The sequence below is a fragment of the Mastigoproctus giganteus genome, chromosome 11 (assembly GCF_048544385.1).
Source record: "Mastigoproctus giganteus isolate SK-2022 chromosome 11, ASM4854438v1, whole genome shotgun sequence".
In the NCBI taxonomy this organism is placed as follows: domain Eukaryota; kingdom Metazoa; phylum Arthropoda; class Arachnida; order Uropygi; family Thelyphonidae; genus Mastigoproctus; species Mastigoproctus giganteus.
The window spans coordinates 107130277-107157650 of record NC_143585.1 but is presented as its reverse complement, the minus strand read 5'-3'; the positions used below and the strand labels follow the sequence as shown (position 1 = coordinate 107157650).

Here is a 27374-nt window from a genome sequence, read left to right as displayed (position 1 = left end):
GCAGTTTATGAAGGAGTGCCATAAGAAGAGAGCTTACGTACAAGAGATGCTTTTACGTATTATGCATTTATGTCACCGTACTGCTAATTTTTTTTTTTTTTTTTTAACATGAGCTTTTATTAGTTCATAACTACCTTGCAGTAAATTTCCTCATATTCAACTTTATAAAAATATGTGATCTCAGTACCAGTATATTGGATACGCTGCTCTACCACCCTTTTGGGTCATAATTATATTCTCTTCCTGTCGCAGGCTGAGGAAACGCTCTATAAATGTTTTTGATGATCTTGTTTCGCTTTTTTCACTCGAGGCGCTAATTAATAAAACAGCTTAAAATACATAATTTACAAACACAGTGTACTGCTGACATCTCTTAATATTTTTAGTTGCACTTACCAAACGGAGGAGGAGAAGGCCGAAGATGTTGCACTATTGAGGCTTAAGAAGGAATGCTTTTTTGGAGGTGTGTGTGTGTGTGTGTATTGGAGAATATTTGTATGCAATGTACAATTAAGTTCACTGCCCCAGAACAAAAATTTAAATTGATATCTACACCCACGTTTATTACAGGTAATCAGGAAGGCTGGCTTCAGCAGTGGAATAACACGCTCAGGTAGTGTTATCCAGCCAGGCATCTTCCCCTGCCTGAACGCGTTGGTTGGGGTTCATTACAACCGCCAAAAGAAAGATATACAGGACGTCACGTTTACACTTAATTCATTTTAATTGCAATTGTGGAAGACAGTGCAGTGTGTTTAAACCAGATAACATGGACTTGTCTTTTGTAAGGTTCCTGATCGTTAGTTCAATTTCGCGGTGGTACGATGCAATGAACGGAGAACTCTGTAAAATGGCTAGAAATGTGTGTGTGTGTGTGTGTGTGTGTGTGTGTGTGTGTCGCGGGCGCGCGGTTTAGCTGTTTCTGGCCACTTGGCTACCGAGAAGCAATGATCACCAGAAGGCTGCTTCACAGCACCCGTAGATGCCACGAAGAGGCGGTCTACAACCATGCACGCAATGTCCTTCAAATAAGCAGGACTATTAAGATCCTGCGCTCACAGGAAGAAGTTTTTCGATAAAGCTAATCCTGTGAGTACCAGCATCCCCAGGAGTCTAAATCAGTGGTATCAGTAATCCAGCCTCAAAAAGAGACTAGCAAAACTTGGCCCTTACATGGGGGAAAAAAATAAATAATAAAAAAAATTAAAAAATAAAATAAATAAAGAAAAAATGAAAACAACAAAAACAAACAAATGGATAATTAAAATAAAAAATAACAATAAAATAAAATAAGATAAAAAATATAAATAAATATAGTAGCGGGTGATGCCTAAATCTTGTCGGGATTTGTGTGTCATTTTAAGTGCCAAGTTAATTGCCAAACCCAAGTGCTCATTTGGGAGTAGTCTCGTCCAAATAGACACATTCAGCATGTCACAATTTACTTGTTCCTGTAGTGTCACCCAGCCTGTCACATTTCAAATTGAATAGACTAAATAGTCAAGCCTAGTAATCAAAGCCTATGATGAAGATCTATTTATGGTAGATGAAAGTCTTAATATAACAGATGACTTTCTACTTGTAATAGTGCCCTCAAGGGTAGCACAGTGGATATGATCATCCTCCCCTCATCAATTGAAAAAGGCATGAGTTCGAATCGCATCAATGACGCGATTTGAACTCATGCCTTGCATTGACTCATGAATTGACATTCGGACTCATGTCAATGACGCGACGAACTTTTATGGGCTTTCTCAGAACGTAGCTATTTAGTTGATCTCAGGCAGAGGTAACATGGTTTTCTCGTTCAGTAAACAGGCAAATCGACCAAGGAATTATACACGTAATTTACAGAAAGAAAGAATATGTGACACACTTTAAAGTTCAAGGTGAACACTACAAGGTTTGCCGTCTTGTGAAGACCTGATGTGCAAAAGTTTGAAGTGCTTGAAACTTGTCGTGATTATCCAAGAAACGGGCTTTGTTTCCAAAGGAAAAAGGTAAAATGCATAATGATAACATCGAAGGGCAGTCGTTATAAATAGGACAATAGTAGATGATATGCGATCAGTATTCCTTTCCATCGCAGATACACGTTTTCAGTTCCAAATTGAAACAGCATTGTTTTTGAATTTGGACTTGTGTTGTGTGTAATAAAAACCCATCTTCGGTTAGATGGTGTGTAGTAAAAAGAACAGAAGTTAAATCTATATTTTCCCGCATTCTGGTGTGAGTTAGTTTGCGGAAGAACAGTTTAATGATCTCGACTAGAAATATTTGAATTAGGGATTTGAAACTTGGCTGGCAATTTTGCCATTCTCCGTGTAACTAATTCTAGAACTACATATGTCTCCCATCTGTGAATAAGCTCTTTCAGGCCTCTTGAATAGAAGTCTGTACTTTGAGCAGAAAATCAGGCCTCTACTTTATTAGGGAAGAGGAAGAAGTCTTGAAGGTAGGAGGTATGAAGAATAAGATGGGTGCTGCAGAATGCAATGTCCGTTATGAGAGTAGGCTTGTGAGCAGGAGCATTGTCGGCTAGGAGGTAGGAGGTATGAAGAATAAGGTGGGTGCTGCAGAATGCAATGTCCGTTATGAGAGTAGGCTTGTGAGTAGGAGCATTGTCGGCTAGGAGGAAGGCACATTTGGATAACTTACTGCGTCCCTTCAACTTGGTAGCCCTCTTAACTTTCCCAGGAGGTTTCTGTAATACTCCCCTGTGGCTGTTGCCTTTTCGAAGGTAATCTGTAAGAAACCTTTAGAATACTAGAACTAACAACTTGACCTTGTTGGCAGACAATTAAACATTGGATTTGGGGGGGGGGGGGGGGAGTTGGTGAAGATGAATATTTCTAGTGTTTGTTAATCTGTTTTGATCTGGATCTAGCGATGCATCCACCATTCATCCCTCTTCATAATTCGGTGTTAAAAAATAAATCATCAGCATTCTCTTTAAAATCAACAATTATAAGCACCAGCACTCATTCACAGAACCTTTTTTTAGGTATCAACAATCTCAGACTCATCTAGCTGCCACCTTAGACATGTGCAAGAAGTCATGCATTATGGTGCAAACACACACATGGCTAATGATCACTACATATGCTATAAAATTTATAGTCATGCTCCTGTCATCAAGGAGCATGATAAATAAATTTAATTTTTTTTTTTTTTTCAATTTTTAATAGTCTCATATGATGGCCAATCCTCCCAATATACACCAAATTATGATATTAGAGTCACCCGTAAATGATTGCATCTACCCATATATTTTTATTTTGACTGTGTCAATTGCGTTTTCTCTGATCGATTTGTCTGTTTTTCTGGACGAAAAAACCCCAGGTATAAATTATGAAATTTGTACTTGTTTCTGGGGGGGGGGGGGAACCTTGCTATCTACGCCTGAGACCGACTAACAGCCACGGAATGAAAAAAGCCCATTAAAGTTCCTCGCGTCATCGGCAGGATTTGAACCCAGGCCTTTTCCACCCGGTGTGGGGAGGACGGTGATGATATCACTCTGCTACCCGCACAGAGTTCACCATATATACCATTCATCTCAGTCTGAGCAGGTAGCACAGTGGTATCATCACCGTCCTCCCCACATCGGGTGGAAAAGGCCTGGGTTCGAATCCCGTCGATGACACGAGGAACTTTAATGGGCTTTTTTCACTCCGTGGCTGAGTTAGTCGGTCTCAGGCGTAGATAGCAAGGTTTTTCTCCCCAGTAACTGGGGTTTTTTCGTTCAGCAAAACAGACAAATCGACCATAGTTACCCGTAATTAAATACGGGTTAATGTATTTAATTACGAGCAACCCTAAAATAATATATATATATTTTTTAATACCATTCATCTCCACATGAACTTATTTTGCTTCTTTGCCTTGCAAATAAAGAAATTTCATAATTTATATCCCCGACTTCTGAGTCTTCATCACCATCGCAGAACAGTTCTTTCCTAAGCAGAAGGGCGTTGCTAATGCAAAGCCAATTCATTGTATATTCCCTTGAAACTTGGCGGGCAATTTTGCCATTCTCAATAATATGAAATCTCTAATTCAAATGTTTCTAGGTTGAGAGTAAGTAAGTATTAACCGCCTCTCGTATTTTTGGGGGAAGAACCCCATTTACTGTCCAAAAGTTAGGGAGGTCATTCCAACAGCGAACTGTCTGGGTAGCACAATTGGTACAATCGCCACCCTCCCCACACCGGGTGGGTAGACCTGAGTTTCAGTCCCTTTGATAACATGAGGAATTTTTATGGGCCTTTTTCACAACGAGGATGAGTTAGTCGGTCAAGAAAATCGACTCACAGAACACACTCAATTTACAGACAGTATACACGGAGCAATATGGCCTTAGTCGCTGATGCTTCTCAACCTCTACTACCACAACAACAACCAACAGCGTTCTTTTCATGCTTTACGTCGCTGTTTGTGTTGAAGGCAATGCCGAGTGTTGTGCTTAATTCGATAACAGAGTCTCCTTAGTGTACTACACTACACTACACTACACTACTCGAAAAAGTTAACAGAATCCGTGGAAAACGGTGTAACTCCTGCAGCTTCCAATAAAGTGGGACAAAATTTGATATGGTCTTGTACCATAGAATAACAATGAAATCGGGAGACAGTCAGAAACTTCGGACACGTATAAGACACGTTGATAGGGGTTGTATAAGAATTACCAAAAAGGTCATATTACAGAAATCGATACAACATGCTTGAAAATATGGTCGCATGATATCAGTACGGCGTTTGATCCCCAACAACACCTAAACAGTCCTGAGAGTGGGGAACAATGCTCGAAATAAGGGTGTCTATAAGATTCTGTGGCAACAAATTCCATTCTGCCACCAGCGGCAGACCCTAGCACATCAAGTGACCGAGGAGTTGGCTGTCAGTGTGCAAATACAATGCCCAAGGACGTCCACCATATGTTCCATTGGATTTAAGTCTGCTGATCGTGCTGGTCACAGCAGTCATTGGCTATCTTCAGTTTTAAGATATTGCTCGACAGCTTGAGCTCTATGTGTAGTGGCGTTGTCGTGCATGAAAAGAAAATCTGGGCCAATGACACCCCTAAAAATCCGTACATTCGGTTCGAGGATCTATTGTCAGTACCTCTGGGCAGTCACGGTATCTCTATAAAAAACATGAAAGCGGTGCGGCCGTTGATCATTATTGCGCCCGACACGAGAATGCCGCCTCCACCGTTAGTGTCCCTCTCTCTAATATTGGAGGGATGGTACTGCATTCCTTGTTGTCTCCAGATGAAATAAGGTATATGCATAATCAGTTCGTAGGCTAAAACGGGATCATCATTGAACAGAACTACGCCCCATTTGTCAGGGCTCCGAGTCACAGGTTCGCGGCACCAGTTTCGATGAGCTCTGCAGTGGTTTGGGGTTAATGGGACACAAATCACTTGTCCACTTGAATTTGAGCCTTCTTAACACAGTCCTGTTGGAAATGTTTTACCATGTGACCGCAGCAACCTTAAGAGACAGTTGATGACAGGACATTGTAGGGTTTTGACTTGCTGTTAGAGTAAGATAGCGGTCTGTTCTGGTTGATGTAGCCGTCGGATGACCTTGGCCAGATCTTCTTGCAATGGTTCCTGTCTCCTGAAGCTGTTTCCATAGTGCCGAGACGACACTGCTTGACACATTAAACCAACGTGCCATCTCCGCCTGCGACTGCCGGCTTCAATTCGTCCAACGGCATGCCATATCAAATAATTACCTAAACTATGATGATTTGCCCTCTTGAGTACTGAAGATGTGACTATCCCACTGAGCAAGCCAAAAAAACAGTGGTGTGATCGCAATCCTTATTTTTATAGGCGTAAATAATTTGCATAATATGCAGCTCTGTAAAGTGGTAGAGCGATTTTTATTGAATACTCAGCACATGCATGCAGGATGCCTATTATATCAAATATCCCCGAAGGGAAATATTTGATATAATAGATATACAGTATAGATATTTGATATAATATATTGTAGGCATTTTTCATGAAATATAAAATATTCATGAAAAACATTTTGTTCTGTTAATTTTGTCGAACAGTGTAGTTGATATCGTTGTTATTGTAAGGTTTTAGGCGTCGGCAACTAAGGCCATGTTGCGCTGTGTATATTGTCAGTAAGTTGCGTGTGTGCTGAGGTCGATTTTCTGTTTTGCTGGACGAAACTCGAATTTCCGTCTGGAAAAAAACATGCTACATTCGCTTGAGACCAACTAACTAAGCCACGTTATGAAAAAGGCTTATAAAAATTCCTAGAGTCATTGACAGGATTCGAATTAGATTTTTTCCTCCCATTGTTGGAGGACGGTGATTATATCAAATGTGATATAATCACCGTCTGTGATTCGATATAATTCGATATAATCTGTGATTCGATATAATCGCATTTGATATAATCAGGTAGCACGATTATATCAAATGTGATATAATCGTGCTACCTGAGAGAGCCAGTTCTTCTATTTTTAATATCATTAGTTTAGTATCAATGTGTACAATAATCAATTTTTGTGGCCTTAAAAGATGATAGCTGCTCTTAAGCATCATATACCTTTAGCCCCTGGCAGACATACTCTGATTCCTTTGCACCCATCCTTTTTACAGAATATATTTCCCGTTTCGCTGAGAGTAGCGTCACCAACAATAGCCACTTCCTATGGGACGAGCGCTTTCTGCCTTGGAATATGACCAAATTATCGAATTCGGAATAGAAAAAACTCTCATGTGCACATTGAGGAATCACCACACTCATTATAGGTTACAATGTGGTGTGTTTATGGCCGACGCTATTATTGGTTCCTTTTTTTTGACACCATTAACATTCGAGGGCATTTTGAGACAAGTACGCGTAATGACACTACATCCAACTTTGCAGACAAAATTATCCCAGAAATTAATGAGCGATTTACATTGAAACATAATTTTTATACAGGATGGTGCTGTCCTAAATTGACAATATTATCAATCAACTCTTACGAGAAACCTTCATGGAAGAGTGAATTTTTAGCATCCATTTTCAACATCCCTGGCCTGCAAGATCCGCCGATCTAATCGCCAGCACACTTTTGTTTGTTGTGGTACCAAAACCATCATGTTTACAGAGATTTCCTTCAAATTAACTTTATAACCACCATGTAGTGGTTATGAACTTTATAACGATTACTTACATAGTGGTTATAAGTATGCACCTGTAAGTAGTAAACGATGAATAAATTATAATGTTAGGGCCACTCAAGAACGCCCATGCATAACTTGTGGGTTCTCTGGTGGGTTTTCCTGTCTTGCTGGACTATAAGTCCAAGTTTCCGGGGGGGGGGGGAACCTTGCTATTTAAAGCTGAGACTGGCTAACTCAGGAACGGAGTGAAAAAAAAAAGCCCATAAATGTTCTTCGAGTCATTGACGGGATTCGAACCCTGGCCTTTTCCACTCGTGTGAGGAGGACGGTATTTATACCCAGTGTGCGACCGTGCAGACTAGCATGGACAGCACAGAGAAGAAATTTGAAATACCCTCTGAAATGGCCTATGCAGAAACGAAAGATCCAAGAAATTATTCCAAAACATGCCACCAGGGTACGTTTGGCGCCGCCGGCAACCACAGAACTGGCACAGCAAAACTTAATTGATCAATTTATATTTATAGTACAGCATAAGAAGCTACGGGTTGTGAAGATAAAAGCGCCAATATGATAGCCATTTGCATTTCAAATATGCTAGAAACACATTACAGTATGGTTGAATGTTTCCTAGGGCATGTAGCAAAGACCGTTGGTAACATACCTTCTGATGCTTTCTTTCAGGCCATCACGGACTGATTTTTGCCTTTATAAATCCTGCGTTTGAGAAAGTTAACTAACTAGAAGTCACAAGAATTAAGGTCTGGAGAGCATGGTGGGCAATGATTGGCAAAAATCCAGAAAATGACATGTCGTCCTCAAATGTAGCCCAAATCAACTGTTTTAACAGTCGAGTAGTGTGTGTGATGGAGCAGCATCATCCTGTATAAAAGGGCAAGAAACATATGGTGTTGGAGGAGAACACAGTAAAGCTCATCCACAATGGTACAAATTTCAGGACAACGTGTTTGAAACTCCTGAAAGAAGAGTGGTCAGTTATGATACCAAACAGCATATGTATGTATGTATTGTATTTTTGATTGGGCGACACCTAGAACGTCTGTTCATCTCTGCCTCGTTTCTCTGTGAATATATAGTACACTGTGAAATAGCCCAGTCATGTGTGTGTTTCACCAAACAGTAACATGTGAACATTGTAAAGATACTCTGTCGGCAAACACTTGGAGGCGTTGTTCCATATATCCGATAGAATAATGGTTATTCATACCGGGAAATGAGCCTCATCACTCTCCAAAAGTTGTTCTAAGGCCACATGTCATTCGCCTTCCTCCTAGGAAACTGTTTAGCGAAATCGGTGCCTTGTTGGGGAATCATATGAATTCCCAATAACGAAAACCATTGTAGGAGAAATCGTAGCGTTGTGGACTGTATCCATGGAACAGCTACCTGCGCACAAGTCTGCATTTTGTGTTGTTGTTGTTGTTGTTATTGTTGTTGTTATGGGGGTTTGGTGGCACATTGCTATGGCTATAATGCACCTATTCATTTATGATATAAGGAAATGAGAAATTTTTGTAAAATCAGAAATTATTAACAAGTCCAGTTTGCTTGAGGTAGATGAAAAATTCGGAAATATTTGCATTGTCACCAATGAGATTCTCTAAAGTTAATTAAGATTTGCCAGTGATAGTAGGGTTGAAGTTCTATCTTGTCTATAGTAAGGGCAGTCAATGAGAATGCCACTACTATAGACAAGACTGAAGGGGCAATCAATGAGAATGTGTTTAACAGTCAGATTTATATAACAATGTAGACACTGTGATGGATCGTCTCCTGTGAGTAAATAAAGGTGGGTCAGATGAGTATGACCTATTCTTGCCCTTGAAAGGACTACTTCTTCTCGTCTTGATGTACGGACATTGGAGCGCCAAATTTTCGGATCCTGTTTAAACTGCAAGAGTTTATTATTAGTTTGAGAGTGCCAGATTGTTGCCCATTCTGCTATGCATGCAAGCATGAATCATTTGTGCATAGTCTGATCCTGGAACAGGGTGGTTGGATTTTTTTTTGCAGCTTTGTCAGCAAGTTCATTGCCCAAAATACCAGAATATGCTGGAATCCACAGAAGGTGGATGGCGTTTTTAAATCTGTAGTAACAAGTTTCTAATTTCATCAAGAACAGGGTGAACTTTATCTGAAGAATTACATAATGCTAAGCTTGAGCTCAGAGTCAGTGTAAATAACAGATTTTAAAGAACAGTCAGAACAGAGATTTTCTAAAGCTACCGTATTTCCCCATGTATAAGACGCACCTTTTTTCGAAAAATTTGGGGTCTAAAAACTGGGTGCGTCTTATACAGTGGTTGTAGATTTTTTTTTTACTTGCATTTCCCGCTTTTTCGCGCTCATTGCGCTCATTATTTCGCACTTGTTACTGGTATATTAGGTTACGTTTTGCCACGTTCTGCCCAGAAATGGCTCAGAAAAGATTTTCGTACAGTGCTGAATTCAAGTAAAAGTGATCCAGTTTGCAAAAGTGATTAGAAATCGTGCTGCTGAACGTAAGTTTGGTCCTCCTCCAACTCAGAAAACAATCCGAGACTGGCTACGGGAAGAAGAAACCCTACTGAAAACGCCACGGCAGAAGAAGGCCATTAGAGGCAAGTCAGCAAAATGGCCTGATTTAGAGAGGGAATTGAAGATATGGATTGAGGAGCAAAGGGCAATTGTAATTCCTGTGTCCACAAAGATGGTTCAGCATGAGGCAAAAATAATTACTGATGAAAAAGAAGTTACTGATTTCAAAGAAGGACACAATTGGTGCTTCAGGTTCATGAAACGGAATGGACTAAGCATGCATACACGCACCAGACTTGCCCAAAAGATGTTTGAAAGCTATTCAGAAGGTCCTTGAATTTCATCGTTTTGTCATTCAATGTCAGAAGACACACCGGTTTGAGTTGGAACAGATTGCACATATGGACGAAGTCCCCCTTCAATTTGATGTCCCAAGTAACAGAACTGTTGATAAGAAGGGGGTGAAACTGTAACTGTGAAGACAAGTGGACATGAAAAGAGCCATTATACAGTGTTCTAGCTTGTTGTGCCGACGGAACCAAGCTGCCTCCTATGCTGATTTTCAAACGCAAAAGAAGAAGACATTCCTCGAGGAGTGATTGTCCACGTTCATGACAAGGGTTGGATGGATCAGGATGGGATGAAGATCTGGTTTGAGAAAGTTTGGAGCAGGAGACCAGGTGGGCTCTTACGCAAATCTGCCCTATTGGTGTTTGATCAGTTCAGGGCACACATAACAAAAAATACAACGATTGCTGCAGAGCAAAAAACAAAACTTGCCGTCACACCTAGAGGCTTGACATCCCAGCTCCAACCACTTGATGTCAGCATTAATAAACCCTTCAAAGCTGCCATGAGAGACGAATGGAACCAATGGATGAAGTCTTCTGGGGACAATTTGACACCAGCAGGAAGAGTGAAGAAACCAACTATAGGAGAAGTTTGTACCTCGGTGAAAAGATCCTGGGATAATATCAAGATTGAGATCGTTGTCAAGTCATTTAAGAAATGTGGCATTTCAAATGCCATAGATGGAACTGAGGACGAGGCAATATATGAAGACAGTGATTCGTTATCAGACACAGATGAGGACAAGCTAATGGATGGGAGTTTTGACAGTGATGAGGTGTATGAATTTTACGATGAATAAAACTTGAGTTCAATAACTTTATGTAATACATTTTTTTTTTTTTTTTTTTCAAATTTCGGGCCCCAAAATTAAGGTGCGCGTCTTATACATGGGAGGGTCTTATACTTGGGAAAATACGGCAATTTAATCGCATATAACTCGGCTGAGAGGATGCTGAATTCAGAAGAATTCGGAAGGGATGCTGAAATAGTGATATTCGGAAACACTGCGGCTGCTCCAACATTTGAATTAGGTTTAGAGCCATCTGTGTATATTGGAGAAAAATCAATATATTGTATGGTTTCTTTTTTGTTTGATTTAATTTTAATTTTAATTTTTTAATTTTATTTGAAGCCTACTGAAGTCACAATCCCACCCGGCATTACTCAAATCTGACTGCAATTCACAGAAAATTCTAGATTCTAGGGTGTGTAAAGCGGGTGTTAGCAGAACGTTAAAGACACACATTAATTTACAAAAATTTACAACCTTTAATGAACATTATATACATCATTTACATAAAAAAAACAAATAATTACATACAAACATACCAATTTCCAAAAATATTGAACCATACTACAGTAAACTACTCTCTCTCTCTCTCTCTCTCTCTCTCTCTCTCTCTTTCTCTCATCAACTTTTATCAATTTACAAATTATCAACATCAGTTTGTATCAGTTGTATCTTACTTAATATGAATCCTCGATGATTACTCATTCCTTCTCTTACATTACCAATTTTTTATCACTTACATCAGTAAAACTCATTTCGACTCTTTATTGTTAGATCTTTTAGCTTTTAACATGAAATTTATTACAACTGGTATCCTCTTACGTAATATTTATTACAAATCACTCATTCTACCTTAATTACTCTCTAGTTATCATCTTAGTCATCCCTCTTTACTCGTGAGATTTCTCTATTAATAAAATTTCTTCTCTTTACACCTCATCTGATATATTATCTTGTGTTGGCACTTGGCCTGAATTAATGATGTAGGTTAATATATCCTTACAATATTACCGCTATAAATATAATTCGTTTATACTATTACTTTCCCTTTATTTACCCCTGTGCCACAGTTTCGTTATTTCATAAACATTAACATTCATAACAAATTATCTCAATCTTAGTAACTAACTTGCCTAATACAATATGAATGTTCTTCTTTTTTTTTCTTTTTTTTTTTAAAGGGCTATCACTCAGTTCCTTACAGAGCTAGATTATGAGTCCATGAGTTGGGGGTTCAATAAAAAAAACAGGAACAGACTTACGTTCCGAAATGGCCGCTACTTCCAATTTCCTGGTTTCCTTCATAGCTGACAGGCTTTTTTCCATTTCTTGGGCGGTCTGCTTTCCTTAGTGGAGGCACGGCACTGCCTGCCGATGCCGTACCAGGCTTTCTTTCTCTTCTTGGCCCACTTATCTACACAACTGGCCATTATCACTGCTTTCCGATGCCGGACCAGGCTTTCTATATCTTCTTGGCCCACTTATCTGCACAACTGGCCATTATCACTGCTTTCCGATGCCGGACCAGGTTTTCTTTCTCTTCTTGCATGTTTACCGTAGCCTTAAACCTTCGATGCATATGTTTCCCATTCTTCCATACTCCCAAAAAAATATCATCATTTTCAGTTCGCAGTTACTCGCGTCCTCTACGCCTCACTACCTATTTCTCCACTCCCGCCCCCTTTTTTCTTTTTCATCTTGCTACCACGATTTGTGAACTCCGACCACCAAAAAATCTTCCACCACTTCAACCCGCAAATTCATGACTTTCTCCCCTTAGACCACAGAGAAGTCAGATACAGAGTGGATACTTGCTGAAATTACTTCCCCCCCCCGAACATTACTCTTTCCCTTAAGTTTGGAATGCCCCCCAAGGACTCCAACCAATCCCCATACTGTTTAATTTTTTTCATTCCTTCCTATTTGCTAAAACATTCCAGCTGTCATTTTCTCTGCTAAATATGGCCAACTTATCCAAAATTCAGTCACCTTGACATGACGCCGTTTTCTTTTGACGCGAACACTGGACGTCCACTGATTTCTTGTTTACTTTCTAACAGTGGCTTAGATCAAAAGAGACGCTTCGTAATCCCATTTCACGGTCCTATTGTTCTTGCCCTCAGCAACCCTTTCCTCCCCTGTTTGCAAATGGTACCTCCTCCCCCTCCTGGCTACTGTCCCTGTTAGCGCTCTTATGTTGTTTGAAATTACTTGTTTCCATTTAGCAGCTATTTAACATATATATCTATAACTTTCCCATCCCCAAATCCAGTGTTTCTTCAGACTTTAACCTTATTTACGTTAAAACTAAATATCCAATCTTAATACTTATTATCTTTTACTTAATACTCCCTTTTCATTGCCCTTACTGGATTTATTTTAGCAAAACAAATATTTCTATTATATTTGTAAGACCTACATCTTACAATATCTTTGATTGTGAACAGCATAAAGTTGCCTGACATTTGAAGCTTGCAAAATAACCTTTCCCCATTGACAGAGGGAACTGTCACAGGTCGGTATAGGAGGGGGAACCCATGGTGGTTGAGTACAAGTTACTACCTGTTGTACGGAATGGATGGAAGGATTCCAAACCTGCATCAGTTCAAGAAGGCGAAGAAAGCTGGTTTTACTATGATAGGTTTATTTCTGTAGAGGTTTTCTAATGATGGATTCAAATTACCGGCTAGTTGCTCCACGTACCATCTGGGAAACCTTCGCTCACGTCGAGCATCGATAAGCCGTGGTCGTCCAACACCTCGTCGGGGGTTCGTGGGTTTTTCCTCCTCGGGTAACTTTCGGTAGGTACTAACCACGGCTTACCGTGAGCATCCCACCAGCCGTACCGTTTCGGATATGCTCTGACCCAGTCGTCTGGCCATTACAATTTGGCCTTTGTCAAACTCGTTTAAATCCGCTGCCTTTCCCATCTGAAAAACAAGAGTAACACTGATTAACGGAGCTCAGTATCAGGTGTTTTTTATACTGTGTACCCACCCGCGCCGTAGTTCACCTGCAGTTGCTTCGATTTGCATTATGACATTGGTTATAATGTTTTGGCTCATCGGTGTATAACAAAATAAGAAAAGGTGAATTTCCTTTCTCTGTTCTTACTTGAGATCTTCCAAGTGTAGAACTGATTTATAAATGAAACTGCTGAGAGAAACTTTTATCTCTGAGAAAGATCGCTATTAAAGTCGCAATAGGAACGCTTGACCTCGAATACGCTTGGCACCCGGGACCATTTTGTGTTGCACCGTGTCGCACCACATGTCATGTGTTCTACAACTTTCGGAAAGCAAATTCTATTTTCGTTTGATTAATACCAAGCTTTCGTTGATGATAGCATGCCTCTTTGGAAATTAAAGACACTTCTTTGAAGGTGTTTTTTTTGGAAACATACGCATAAGTAACAAGTTCGAAATGAAGGTATATTAAGAAAAAAAAATATGTGGACACTTGTTATGCTCATCTTTTGCAGACAACTAGGGATGAAGGTTACTAGTAAAAATATTTGGATTTATATTGACAAGACCAATGCTGTTGAAGATATATTGCCAACTTGATCACGGGAACAATGGAGTTCACTAAGCTCTCAAAACCGTATTTACTTACATCTGAAGATTTGAAAAGTCAAAAATAACTCGACTGTCACTCAACATTTTACAAATGCGCTTTCGTGCTTTGGCCGAATTTAATTAAGTGTGATAACCTCCGTTGATTACCGAAGCGACTCTTTACACATAGAAAGCAGCAAGAGCTCTTAAAATCCTATCCCTTCGTTGCCAACATGATTTATTTAGTGTGTGCACTTCAGAGTTGGAGAGGAGGTACACAGTTTATTTTCTTCTGATATTATATTGCCCCATTGGTCCATTTCCTGATATTTATGGCAAGAAGATTTTTATAAACGATTTCAAGTGTTCAAGGAGAAACTGCACCAGTGCTGGCATTGACCACTCAGTCCGTTCTGACCGAGTAGCGAAAGTGGATCTCCCAGTGCACTGTACTGCGCAAAATATTTCGAAAAGGTGAAAAACAATGGCAACAGTATGGATTTTCAGGACTTGTCTTAAATGCACGTCACGAACCAGGTCATCTCTTTAGAAAAGTAATGAGACTGGCGAAATCAGTGAAAGTAGTTACTGATATTGTGTTTGAAATTATCTGTGCCTGGGCTTTAATGGCCTTGATGTAGGTGAAAATGTTAAAGTGTTTTCAGCTAACCAGGAATTAGGGTAAATAAATAATATTTCCAAAGACATTCTGGAAAGTTTAAAAAAAATTTCTTCTTGTTTGTAATAAATAATACTTATTTGCTCTTGCTCATTAAGAATGCTATAACTGTATACTCTGGCTGAAAGGCCACATTTGAAACACTAAAAAACCGGCTAGAAGGTCGACTTCTAGCGCCGGGTATAAAATTCTAAGCATCAATTAAAGTCAAGTGTTCAGGGTTAGAAAATCATGAATTAATATTAATATATTTACAATTTATTACTTGTATAGTTTACACAAATGTACATTGTGCTCTCAAGCCTTCGAATATTATCTTGTGGTGCTTTATCGTTGCTTAGCTTCCAGCCTCTGGTGTATAATAAGCAGTGGCGGATTAAGGATAGTTGGGGCCCCCTAGGCAAATTATATTTCGGGGCCCCCCAAAAAAGAATAAAAAATAAATAAAAGTTAGGTGGGAAATAAATGAAATTTAGTACTTTTGAATTTTTTGCTTAAATTTTCGCTTAAATTAATCAAGATTTTCGCTTAAATTTATCAAGATTTTTATGATGTTTACTGAAACCATTAATCTATTTTAGAACACTATAGGAAAATGTCTTGGCTTGGGAGCCCCCAAAGCCTGGGGCCCCCAGGCACGTGCCTCATTGCCTTAATGGGTAATCCGCCACTGATAATAAGATTTTCATGCATTTCCGTTACGTGATCACATGTAATGAATTAACACAAATATAAAGCCACAAGTACCTTTTCCATAGTTTTGAAGCCTATGTTGAATATCTTTTTTTTTTAAATTTACCTGCTGTTTACGACTTTTTAGTGCCTAAACATTAAGCTTTAACTCATCACTAATTTGAACGTTTGATCTCCCTTATTCTAAATCTAATGTAGCAGAACAAAATGCACATTTCTATTAATATGATTATTTAAAAGAGATCTATTAATTACTTGAATTTCTTTTAACTCTTAGATTTTCACTTATACCTGATTTTGGGCTTAGTCAGTGTACTGTTCTCCATCTCAACTTCTTCTCCTACCACTACAATTACCAACAGCCTCTACTGGTCAGATCCCCATGTGATAGTGTCTGGATCGGTTAAGATGCCTGTGTCTCCAGAAGTAACAAAGCAGTTGCTGAAGAGAGTAATAGACAGCATAATTCCTGCAGTAAGACATGCAACAGCATTCCGAAATAATATGGTACCGTAATTTAATTTGTTATACAACATAAATTTACTATTGGTATATATTTATATAAATAAAAGTGTACATATGTAGTGTGCAAACACTTATTTCCAAAAAAAAAAGAAGAAAAAAAAAGTAACTAAACACTTGCAGGTTTCAAAGAACCTTTTGATAGAATAACTATAGAATACTCATGGAACATTTAAAAGTTGTCAGCTCATCCTTTGTCTTTTACCCACTCTCTGCTTATTAGAAGACTCCGAACCAAGTTTCTTTAAGAGGAAGCTGGTATTTTGGTCCATTCCTCCTTCAACACGGCGGTCAGTTCAGTTATGGATCGCAGCCATGCTGACCTGGCCGAAAGTTGACATCTGAGATCATTACAAAGGCATTAGCATTAGCAGAGGCATATGATGCAAGAAAGCAAGCTTATACAGCATCGGCCAAAAAAACAAACAAAAAAAAAAAAAACACTTTCCATTTCACCCATCCATTCGCTTCAAAAGTTTGTTGGGTTCTTCCTTGAATTTATTTAAGCTATCAACTTCCACAACGACAAATGGAACTTTGTTCCAGCAATCAACTACCCGCTGGCTAAAGGCAATTTCCGCACATCTACAACTGTCTTTGCTCAATTTGAGTTTATGCTCACTCAGGCTTGTAATCTGAGCAGGAGGAAGAATCCGATCAGCATTAAGCTAGCTCAAACCATTCAAGGCCTTATACACCTCAATCAGATCACCTCAGGTGCCTAGTCTCCAGAAGCTGTAATTTGCAGAACTTAAGCCTTTCTTGGTAAGAGCACCCGTTTGTTCCATTCACTAATCCTGTTGCCCTTCTCTGTACTTGTCCCAATAGCTCTACATCCTTCTTAAAATGAGGCCTCCAGACCTGTATGCAGTACTCAAGGTGTGGCCTGACAATTGCCTTATACAAAGGGATAATCACCTCCTTTTCCCTACTAGCAAAATTCCTGTACATCATTGACAATATCCCGTGACCTGCTCTGGCAGCCTGTCTGCATTGCTCAGAAAGCTTCATATCTGACTGACTGCACAATTACTCCCAGATCTTTTTCATTTTCTAACACCCTAAGGGTAGTACCACACGTTTGGTATATTTCACTGGGGGTTACTTCTACCCATATGCAATACTTTGCATTTGTTAAACTTCAGTTGTCTCTTATCAGCCCATCTGCCTAACTTTTCTAGATCCTGTTGTAGTTGCATACTGTCGTTACTGTCATTAACAACCCTGCCAACCTTCGAATCGTCTGCAAACTTAGACATTAACTCTGATATACCTTCATCAATATCATTTATAAATACAGAAAACAACAATCGACCCAACACTGAACCCTGAGGGACTCCACTAATAACATTAGTCCACAAAGAGCAGAGCCCACTGATTACTACTCTATGTCTCTATGTCTTCTCCCACTCAACCATCCTTTTATCCATAGCAGCAACTTGCCCTTAATGGCACACTGCTCCAATTTGTACAGTAGTCTTCCATGTGCAACAGTATCAAAAGCTTTCTAAAATTCAAGCATACGATATCAAAATTATTTTTTGCATCCGCTAGTGTTCCATCTCTAATGTTCCTGTGGGTTTTTGGCTAAGGCTGGGGCTCTGGGAAAGTCACTGAGACTTTTTCATGCCTATGTCTTTAAACTAAGTCACTACATGCTGTGTAGAATGACCATATCATGCTTCACAACCTGTACATTATCATGCTGAACCACAAAAGGATCCTACCCATATTGCTGCTACAGTGTAAGGAAACAGAAATTTGCGCAAAGTACCACATCGTATTCATTGTTCCAGACGACTAGTGGTGCAACCCATGAGAAACAACTGCATATATAGACAGTGACAGTACCTTCATGATGGTGGGACTGTTAGTAACCCTGGACATGAGCCCCATGTGCAAGTCCTGAAATACGACACCTAGCATACTGGAGGTGACCACTCAGGTGTGAACGAATGTAAGCAGGGGTCGTGTAGCGCGCACAACACACATAGGCATATCACCCCTCTGTGTTACCAAACAATGCTAGGTGGTATATGAGTCTCATCAACCGGTGAGATACCACCACTTTGCTTATTGGAGGCTTGAAGTGGAGAAACTATGTTTAGTCTACAGAGCAAAGCTCCGGCAATCCCCCACTCCAATCTGTTCCGTCATGCAGTATATGGTTGATGTCTATTGAGGTTATGATGGACATCGTGGGGAGAACTAATCTTCCTTATATTTCGAGGGAACAGCTCTAACACGGTATTCGCAGGTCGGCCGCTAGATAGTCCACCAGACTAAACCTATTGGTAATTTTCTAGGAGGCTTCCGGATCAGCTAGTATATAATCTAGCTGCCTCTGCTCTGCCAGATAGTGACCGGAGGGAGTTTGAGTAGTGTGTATGTAGGATAGGGGTGATCATTGTCACGGCCACGTCATGTCAATGAATGAGTATATTCTTGCCGTGTGTACGCCATATATCCAAAAATTTCATTATTACATACAGCATGGTATGTCTTCCCCACCTTTTCTTACTACTGAATACAAGTTGAATTGTCAGACTAAAGAACCAACTTATCTGCGAAAAGATCTAAACCTCTCAAACACTTCCGTATTCATTTCACAAATATACGTGGTCTCAGTTCTAATCTCACTGATGTCCATTTCCACTTAGTGTCTACCAAACCGCATGTACTTTTACTGACAGAATCCCACTGACAGTTATAGATTGAGTTATAGATTTTACTGACAGTTATAGATTGAGTTAGCCACTGCTCATCTCAGTTGTCTGAATTATTCGCTGTGTGAATCCTTTCGCTTCAAAGGTGGTACTTGTGCATATGTCCGTTCTGATATTCGCTGTCAGAGACTTAGTAATTTGGAAAATCCTCTTTTCTATCTTCTCTGGCTTAAAATCTCTCTACCTCATTGTGTTGCTTCAGTTCAACTTTCCTAACAATGACAATTTTCCTTAGTGATTTTAATGTTCACAACTTCAGCTGGCCTTCGTTTTCTATTCACACGGACCCAGCTGGTCTTGATGCAGAGGCTTTTGTAATTACTAATGACCTCGCACAGATTGTTCATTTACCTACCAGAATACCAGACAATCCCAACGACGCAGCTAACACGCTTGATTTTTTTTCACAAACAACCCTTCTAAGCACACGGTTCACAGTGCACAGGGCAATGGTTCTTTAGGCAACTCAGATCACAATTTGGAGATGAACTTTCGTTCAATGAAACCTCTCTCTTGTCGCTATTCTCAACCTCGTGTTTGGCATTACAAAATGCAAAATGGGATGATCTGCGATATTTAATTTTTCTTTTACTTGGTCGGATTACTGTTTCAAATCTTTTGATGTTAACGTTTGCTCAGATTGTATCTCTAAAATTATTCTTGTAGGGATGAAATCCTTTATTCCACAGTCCATCTTAAAATCTCGTCCTTTATCTAAATCTTGGTTTTCCAATAATTGTGCTACGGCTGTTCAAGAGAAGGATGTTGCATATCATAATTGGCTTGTTTCCAACTCATTTTCAATTCGGTTTCATTTTCTGCATACACCAAAGCTCGCAACAATTGTAAAGCAGTTATTAATCAGTCCAAACTAGATTTCGAACAGGCTTAGAGTAGAAAATTTCCTTCCTGTCGATATGGTAGTCGAGCATTCTGGTCTTTTTCCAAAGCTATTGGCTTCAACTTTTGCTCATCTCTATTTCCACAGCACCTCTGTCAAGACCAGATGATTCTACTGTCATTTCAGCCAAAGATAAAGCTGACTTGCTAGCATCCTACTTTTCTTACAATTCGTGTATTGATTATCTTGGTAATCCACTACCTACCAATCCCAGTACACTGCATTCAATGCCTGATGTGCTCTTCCGTCAAAAGGATGTCAGAAGGATTTTTTTTTTTTTTTTACTATCTTGATGCTAAGATAGTAAAGCGGAGAACTAAGATGCCAAGCGGAGAAATACCTGATGGTATTTCTCCGCTTGTTCTCAAAACCTGTGCTCATAGACTTACTCGTGCTCTGTGTCGCCTGTTTTCGCTTACTTCTTCCATAGCTATTTTCTCTATTGCTTGGAAAATTTTCTCATATCTTGCCAGTTCCTAAAACGGGTGGCAAATCCCTTCCATCCAGTTATCGTCCCGTTGCACTTAATTCTACGTTTTCTAAAGTAATCGAAAATCATTTACTAACTGCGAACTATTAAACCCCTTGGTTAAACCTTAGTTTAGCCAAGGATCGCCAGTATGGATTCAGTCAGTGTCGATCCACGTGATATTCTTGCTTATATTACCCATCTTTGGACAAATTCAATGGAAAAGTTTGGTGAAACTCAAACAGTTGCTCTTGACATTTCAAAGGCTTTTTTTCAGTGTTTGGCATAAAGGTCTTCTAAATAAGCTTCCATCTTATGATTTGCCAACTGTTTTTTTGTAATTTGGTATCCAGTTTTCTCTCTGATCGCTCTCAGGTGGTAGATTTCTCTCTATTTTCCAACTTCTCCGCTAATGCTGATGTTCCCCCAAGGTTCAGTTCTTTATACCACTCTTTTCCTCTTGTATATTAATGACTTTCTTCCATTGACTGGAAATCCTATCCCTAGTTTTTCAGATGATAGCACATTGCATTCCACCTTCCAGTTTGAGAAACCTTGCCCTGCAGAAATAGCTCCAACTTCTCAAATATTCACTACTATTTGTTTCTGGTCTCCATCTAATTCTCCCGTGGGGCAAAGGTAACTTAGTTGATTTCAATTCTATTAAAACTCAGTCATGTCTTATATCTCGCAAAAATGATTCTTATGCTCCTATGCTTATCTTCGATGACACTGATTTCTAGGCAAGCTCACATACACTTCCCTACCATTAATATCCGGCCACCCCTCCATGGATGGGGAAACAGGTCCTATGCATGCAATACGTCACAGAACCTGCTATAAATATGCACACTGGGCTTCGAACAGACAATTGCAAAAGTGGGCATGCAAGATGACACGTTCAACAGAATTGATCACCTCAACAGCTCAACAGAATTGATCACCTCAACAAATGCTAGACGCCGATAAACATGGTGTAAGGAGCGGGAATCCTGGACTGTAGAGCAGTGGAAAACAGTTGTAGACAGACGAGTCGAGGTTAGCACTCTACCAGTTTGATGGCCGTTCCTGGGTGTGGCTAATGCCAGGGGAACAGTTCCTTCCTGATTGTATCCTCCCAACAATGAAGTTTGGTGGAAGCAGTATGTCATGGTATGGTGGCTCCTTTCATGGTTTGGCTTGGGCCCATTAGTTGTTATCGACAAAACCATGAATGCTGTGCAATACCAGGACAACCTGGACAATTATGCACTTCTAACATTATGGCAATACTTCGGAGAAGGCTTGTATCAGCAAGAAAACGCGTCATGCCATACTGCTCGGGTTTGAGGACATGGGTGTGGAAAAAGTTGGATTGGCCAGCCCAGAATACTGATCTTAACCCTATCGAGCATATTTGGGATGTATATATTTTAATATATACAAACTCAAGTCTTTTCAACCCAAGTGCGGGGAAGACAGCGATTCTACGAAGTGTGCTACTCACGAGGGCTATAGACGTGCGTTTCAATAGTTATTGGCTTCCCAACGGTGAGAGGTAACATACCCAATTATTGTTATTTTACTGAATGAAAATTTGGCCTCGTATAACTTGTAACTCAAATTGGCATCTCATAACTTGTGAATTTAACCGTCACTTAATCGTCAAGTGCTTGCTCTGATGAGATGCGAGTTCTTCCATCTTCCATTAATAAAACGATATGACCGTCGAAAATGGCATGACCATTTGAGAAATCATGCAATCATGCTTCACTAATGAGAAATGCTGCTTATCTGTAGTACTGAGGAACTTATCGGCTGCTGAAAACGACAACGAGATCAGTTCCACCGTAAAAAGTACGTTATTTCCTAAGTGTATGGTTTAAAAATAGAATCCTCCGTTCTTAACAATTCGCTTCTTATAATAATAAATCAAGAAATATTGCTTAAGCTGTCGATTTAAAATCTGAAATATTTTCACTTAATAATTTTTAGGTTAACCAGTCCAAAGAGTTTCAAAATTTAAGAAAAACAAGATTGAAATGGATTCCCAAAATTCCACGTGCCACACGTTCACATTTTAAAACCGTCGATGTAAGTATAGTGTTCTCGAAGCTTATTTCTTAGTTGTGTATTATACTCTATAGTATTTTAAAATTTAAGGCAATTTTTAAAAATTCTTTTCACGCGCCCCTAGCGGAGAGTGTACTTATGTCACTATTTCCAATGTATACTGAGTGAAATAGTGAAAATAATTAAATAGTAAAATAGGAAAGTTAACTGAGTTTGAATGTAAAACAGCTTTTCAGAAGTCGTATTACTTTGTTTTCAGGTGTCACAAAAAAATAAACCAAACTATTATATTAGGGTCACCCGGCAATTTCTTACATATACCCATGTGTAATGGGTCTGTAAATTGCGTGTGTTCTTTGGTCGATTTGCCTGTTTTGATGGACGAAAAAACTTCAGTTTTTGGGGGAAAACCTTGCTATCTATGCCTGAAATTGACTAACTCAGCCACGGAGTGAAAAAATCCCATTAAAGTTCCTTGCGTCATTAACCGGATTTGAACCAGGCCTTTTCCACCCAGTGTCGGGAGGATGTTGATGATACCACTGTGCTACCGTGCGGACTTCAGCTGTCACATCAGACTTAATCAATTCGATATCCACAGTCTCTCCACACATAGATAAGAAGAACTGTCTATTGTATAACTACAGCACGTCGCCGTACACATTGATAAATGCCTTCACGGATACAAGCCATTAGTTTACATGAACAGATGATCACATAACACAATGAATAACGATTATAAAAATAAAGTAATAAAATATTGGAATACAGTATTATTAAAAATTATACAACCCATGTTATTAAAGATTAGAGCACAAAAATTAACGAATTTACATAGGTTCATTTACATAGTAAGTTGATTAAATCTATACAAAACATGATTCGGTTAGGAAGTAAATGCAATTATTCTATTGGGTAAAGCCCTTTTGTTGTGCAGGACAACAGTGTGAAGACTCATGGTGAGGCGAGGATCTAATACCATAATCTGTCAACCTTTAATAATTTATTTTTACAGAGTCTTCTGAGCACAGATATGCACAGTTCATCTCTGGTAAAGGAAAAGTAGTCACGAATTGTGATACCAGTTTGCCAATCATCTCAGCAAGCGCAGAAAAGTTGGACGACTGGAGTGATGTAACCGTGGAGTTGATGGAGAAGTGCTCTGGATAAAGGGATGGTTGAGCAGGAGAAGACAATGTGGTTATTAATGGACACTGCTCTTCATGGGCTATTGTTATTAGCGGAGTCCCCCACGGTTCAATGCTAAGCTATACCTTCATCAATAACATCTATTGATGTTATTGATGAAGGTATATCAGGTTTAATGTCTAAGTTTGCAGATGATACAAAGGGCAGCAGGATGGTTAATGACAGTAATCAAGGTAAGCTACTGCAACAAGATCTGAAAAAAAAAAAAAAAAAAAAAAAGGCGGATGGATGGAGAAATAGCAGTTAAAGTTTAACATTGATAAATGCAAAGTGCTGCATATGGGTAGCCGTTAATGCAAGAATAACGCAAAAACTGTGTAGGTATTACAGTTGAGGTAGTGGAAAATGAAAGATCTTGGGGGGGGGGGGTTATTGTGCAGTCAGATATGAAGTTCTCTGAGCAGTGCAGACAGGTTGCCAAGACAGCTCCTAGGATTTTGTCAATAATATACAGGAACATTGCTAGCAGAGATAAGGAGGTGATTATCCCTGTGTATAAAGCCAGGGTTAGGCCGCATCAGGAGTACTGTATACAAGTCTGGAGAACTCACTTTAGAAAGGCTGTAGTTATGCCGGAATGGGTGCAGAGAAATGCAGTCAGACTGGTGAAGGAATAAAAGGGTGCTCTTATCTAGAAAGGCTTTAGTTCTGCAAACTGCAGCGTCTGGAGATGGCACCTGGGTCATGATCTGATTGATGTGTTTAAGGTTTTGAATGGATTAAGCAAAACTCACTGCTAATGGCATTCTTCCTATTACTTAGACTAATCACACGAGAAGAGGCATAAATTCAAATTGAGGAAGGATGGTTGAAGGATAGATGTGCGGAAGTTTTCTTTCAGACCGCGGATGATTAATTGTTTGTACAAACTTCCATCTGTTGTTGTGGAAGTGAGTTGTTTGAGTAAATTCAAGGGAGAACTAGGAAAATTATTGGAGGGAATGGAAATGTGATGTGGGAATTTTTTTTTTTTTTTTTTTTTTGGCTGATGTTTTATAAGCTAGCGTTCTTGCATAATATGCCACTACTACTACTAATGCATTTTGACATGAGTCCGGGAAGAAAGTCCATGAAATACGGTCTGCGTATATTTTTTTATTCACTGCGAACTTATAGAAATTGGTATCCAGGAAGTATGCAGTCTGCAGTGTGCCCAGAAGTCGGGTTCAGAAAATATGAAGACCATCATTTTGGCAGCAAAGACGAGCCTTTTCTCGTAAATGATGATGGTTAGAAGACCTCTAATGTTAACAGTTGCCGCCATTCGGCTTGCACCTTAATGCAGGCGGAAGCCAAAATTTCTAAAGGGCTTACTTCAACAGCAAGAATTGCCCCGCGAAAATCCGTCTAAGATGCATCGGAGCATTTCATGTCAAACTTCGGCGCCATAAAAAATGACACATAATTCAGGTCTGAATATATCTGCATTCAACAGCTTAGCAGTGGACGTGTGAAAGTTATTGCTTTGAAGCCGCAGAAGTCGGTAGAACTTGATTTGTAGGTGATCTATGTGTGAAAGAAAGGAGAGCTTCTGGTGAAAAATAACACCTAAATCGGGTTGTTCTTGGACAGCTGAAATCGCGGATCGTCTTAAAATGGTTTGCGCCGCTGTTGGATTGCGTTGAATGAGAAAGTCAACTGTTTAGTAATTTTTATATTAATTTTATTATTATTTTATATATTTATTTGTTTTAATTTTTGGCTGGCCCAACAAAAACCTGTGGCTTCTTTGCACTAATACTAAATGTCCCTACCTCCTGACCAATATGAAATTATTGGTCAGGAGGTAGGGATATTTTTCTAGGGACTTTTGCTGCTTCTGCTCTGCTGTCTCATCTCGATGTCGCATCTACTGCGGATTTGAATAATGAGCAAATCTGCATGTGCAAAAATGATGTTTTTCATGGAACATATCAGTTAGATATTCTCGATTCAAAATTGTACTTTCAAACGATCATCTCCCCAAAAGTGCTCTAATCAAGAATTCTTCACTTATTATTGTAATCATAAGTTCTACCGCATGCAAATGTACATGTGACTTTTCCATAAATACGCACTTAATTCGATTTTATACTGAATTTATTTATATTATATTTTAGAGTATTTAATGAGTCTTAACAAATTGAATACATTTTTTAGTGTGCTTGGAATATTAAAACTAAACAATTTTCGTTATATTTCGCAGAAGAGGAGGCTATTTAAAGGATTTTGGTAAAGATTTATTTTTGCTTTTTTTTTTTTTCAGGGTTATTTCACTGAATTACAAGTAGGATAATAAGGCTACAGTATAGTTGGAGAAGGATGTTACATGATAGTTTTCAGTGGAATGTAGATTTCTATAATAACCGCTCTTATACCACGTGAATATTAAGATAGTTTATTTCACTATACACTAAGGTAACGTTTCGGGAACCCTGCGAGAACACATCCTCAGAATATACATTGGCTGTTGCTAGCCTCCTGCTTGCCAAATGTCTCAATTCCAGAAAGTGCAGTCCGAATTGAGACATTCGGCAAGCAGGAGGCTGGCAACAGCCTATGCATGGTCTGATGATGGGTCCTGGCAAAGGTCCTGAAGCGTTACCTTAATGTATAGTGATTTCGTTAATAGCTAAATAAACTATCTTAATATTCCCGTGGTACAAGAATGGTCATTATAGAAATTTAGATTCCAGTAACGCTATAATTATAGTCTTTAATTTTGGAAACAGAATGCGCCAGGCAATACTGAATGAACATATAACAGAAATTGTTTATAAAGTTTTTTGCATATGTTTAGTGAATAATTTATGGAAAAAAATATTCCTTACTACCGATTTATTTTTTTTTCCCTTAGATAAACAGATCATATATTTCCTCGTTTGAATATATAGAGTATTTTGCCAAGGGCACAGAAGTAGCTTTGACACAAGAGAAAGAGAATGAAGGTATGTATGTTGATGATTTCGAGCAAATGAAAAATAAACAGCAGCAAATAATCGGTTGTCTTAATGACGGAATGGAAGTGCTTAGCCTAGAGAAACCCAATTTCGAAAGTAGACTGAATGAAGTAAACATTGGAAAAGTAGAAGGAGCAGCAAGAAATATACGGGACTTCATTTTGGTTCGAGACTATCTTAAAACAATTAAATATATAGAGAAGTTGTTTGACTATCATTTAGAACAGTTACCATAGCATCGGTGATAAAATTTATTCCTTCTTCTTCAGAGTCTAATGAATTTTGTTATTTTGCACAAAGTAGGACAATCATTTTTAATTGCTGTGAAACTCACTGCCCAATCATATACCTCATACTGCGTGCCTAATGAACTAGTAGCCTTTTCAACCAATGAAAAAAGACAAACAGCTTGAAATGTAATTTCGGCAGGAAGAATACTCAGAGATCTTGACCAATAATTTATTTTTAAAGAAAATGTATACTTGTATAAGCGTTCCATTAATGGAATTCCGAATTCTGGTTTGTCTGCTGATTAACTGTATAATCTTGTATCGATATTATAATTAAATATAAGATGAAGTTATTTTTTTTATATCTGATTAATTTAATGTTGTGTCTCTGCTTCTGCGACACATTTTATATAATTGGAATAAAAAATGATTTTTTTTAATTTATTTTATCCGTAACATCAAGAGATAACATCATGTACTCAACATCCAATAACAATTTCCTCTTCCCCTCAACAACAAACCTTTTCCTCTGTAATTTGAATTTATGGCCCCTAGTTCTGGAATTCTTTAAACT

At 39.0% G+C, this 27374-nt stretch overlaps 1 protein-coding gene across 1 annotated transcript in view; it reads left to right on the top strand.

Moving 5' to 3' along the window:
- The window catches only part of LOC150078335 (uncharacterized), a 66846-nt gene extending 40040 nt beyond the window's left edge, over nucleotides 1-26806 (top strand). The window contains exons 2-3 of the mRNA XM_090384713.1: nucleotides 16030-16259; nucleotides 26468-26806. Of these exons, the coding sequence (XP_090240839.1) occupies nucleotides 16161-16259; nucleotides 26468-26806 (438 nt within the window). The 5' untranslated portion in view covers nucleotides 16030-16160. The remainder of the gene's footprint in view (nucleotides 1-16029; nucleotides 16260-26467) is intronic.
- Nucleotides 26807-27374: the final 568 nt, after the last annotated feature.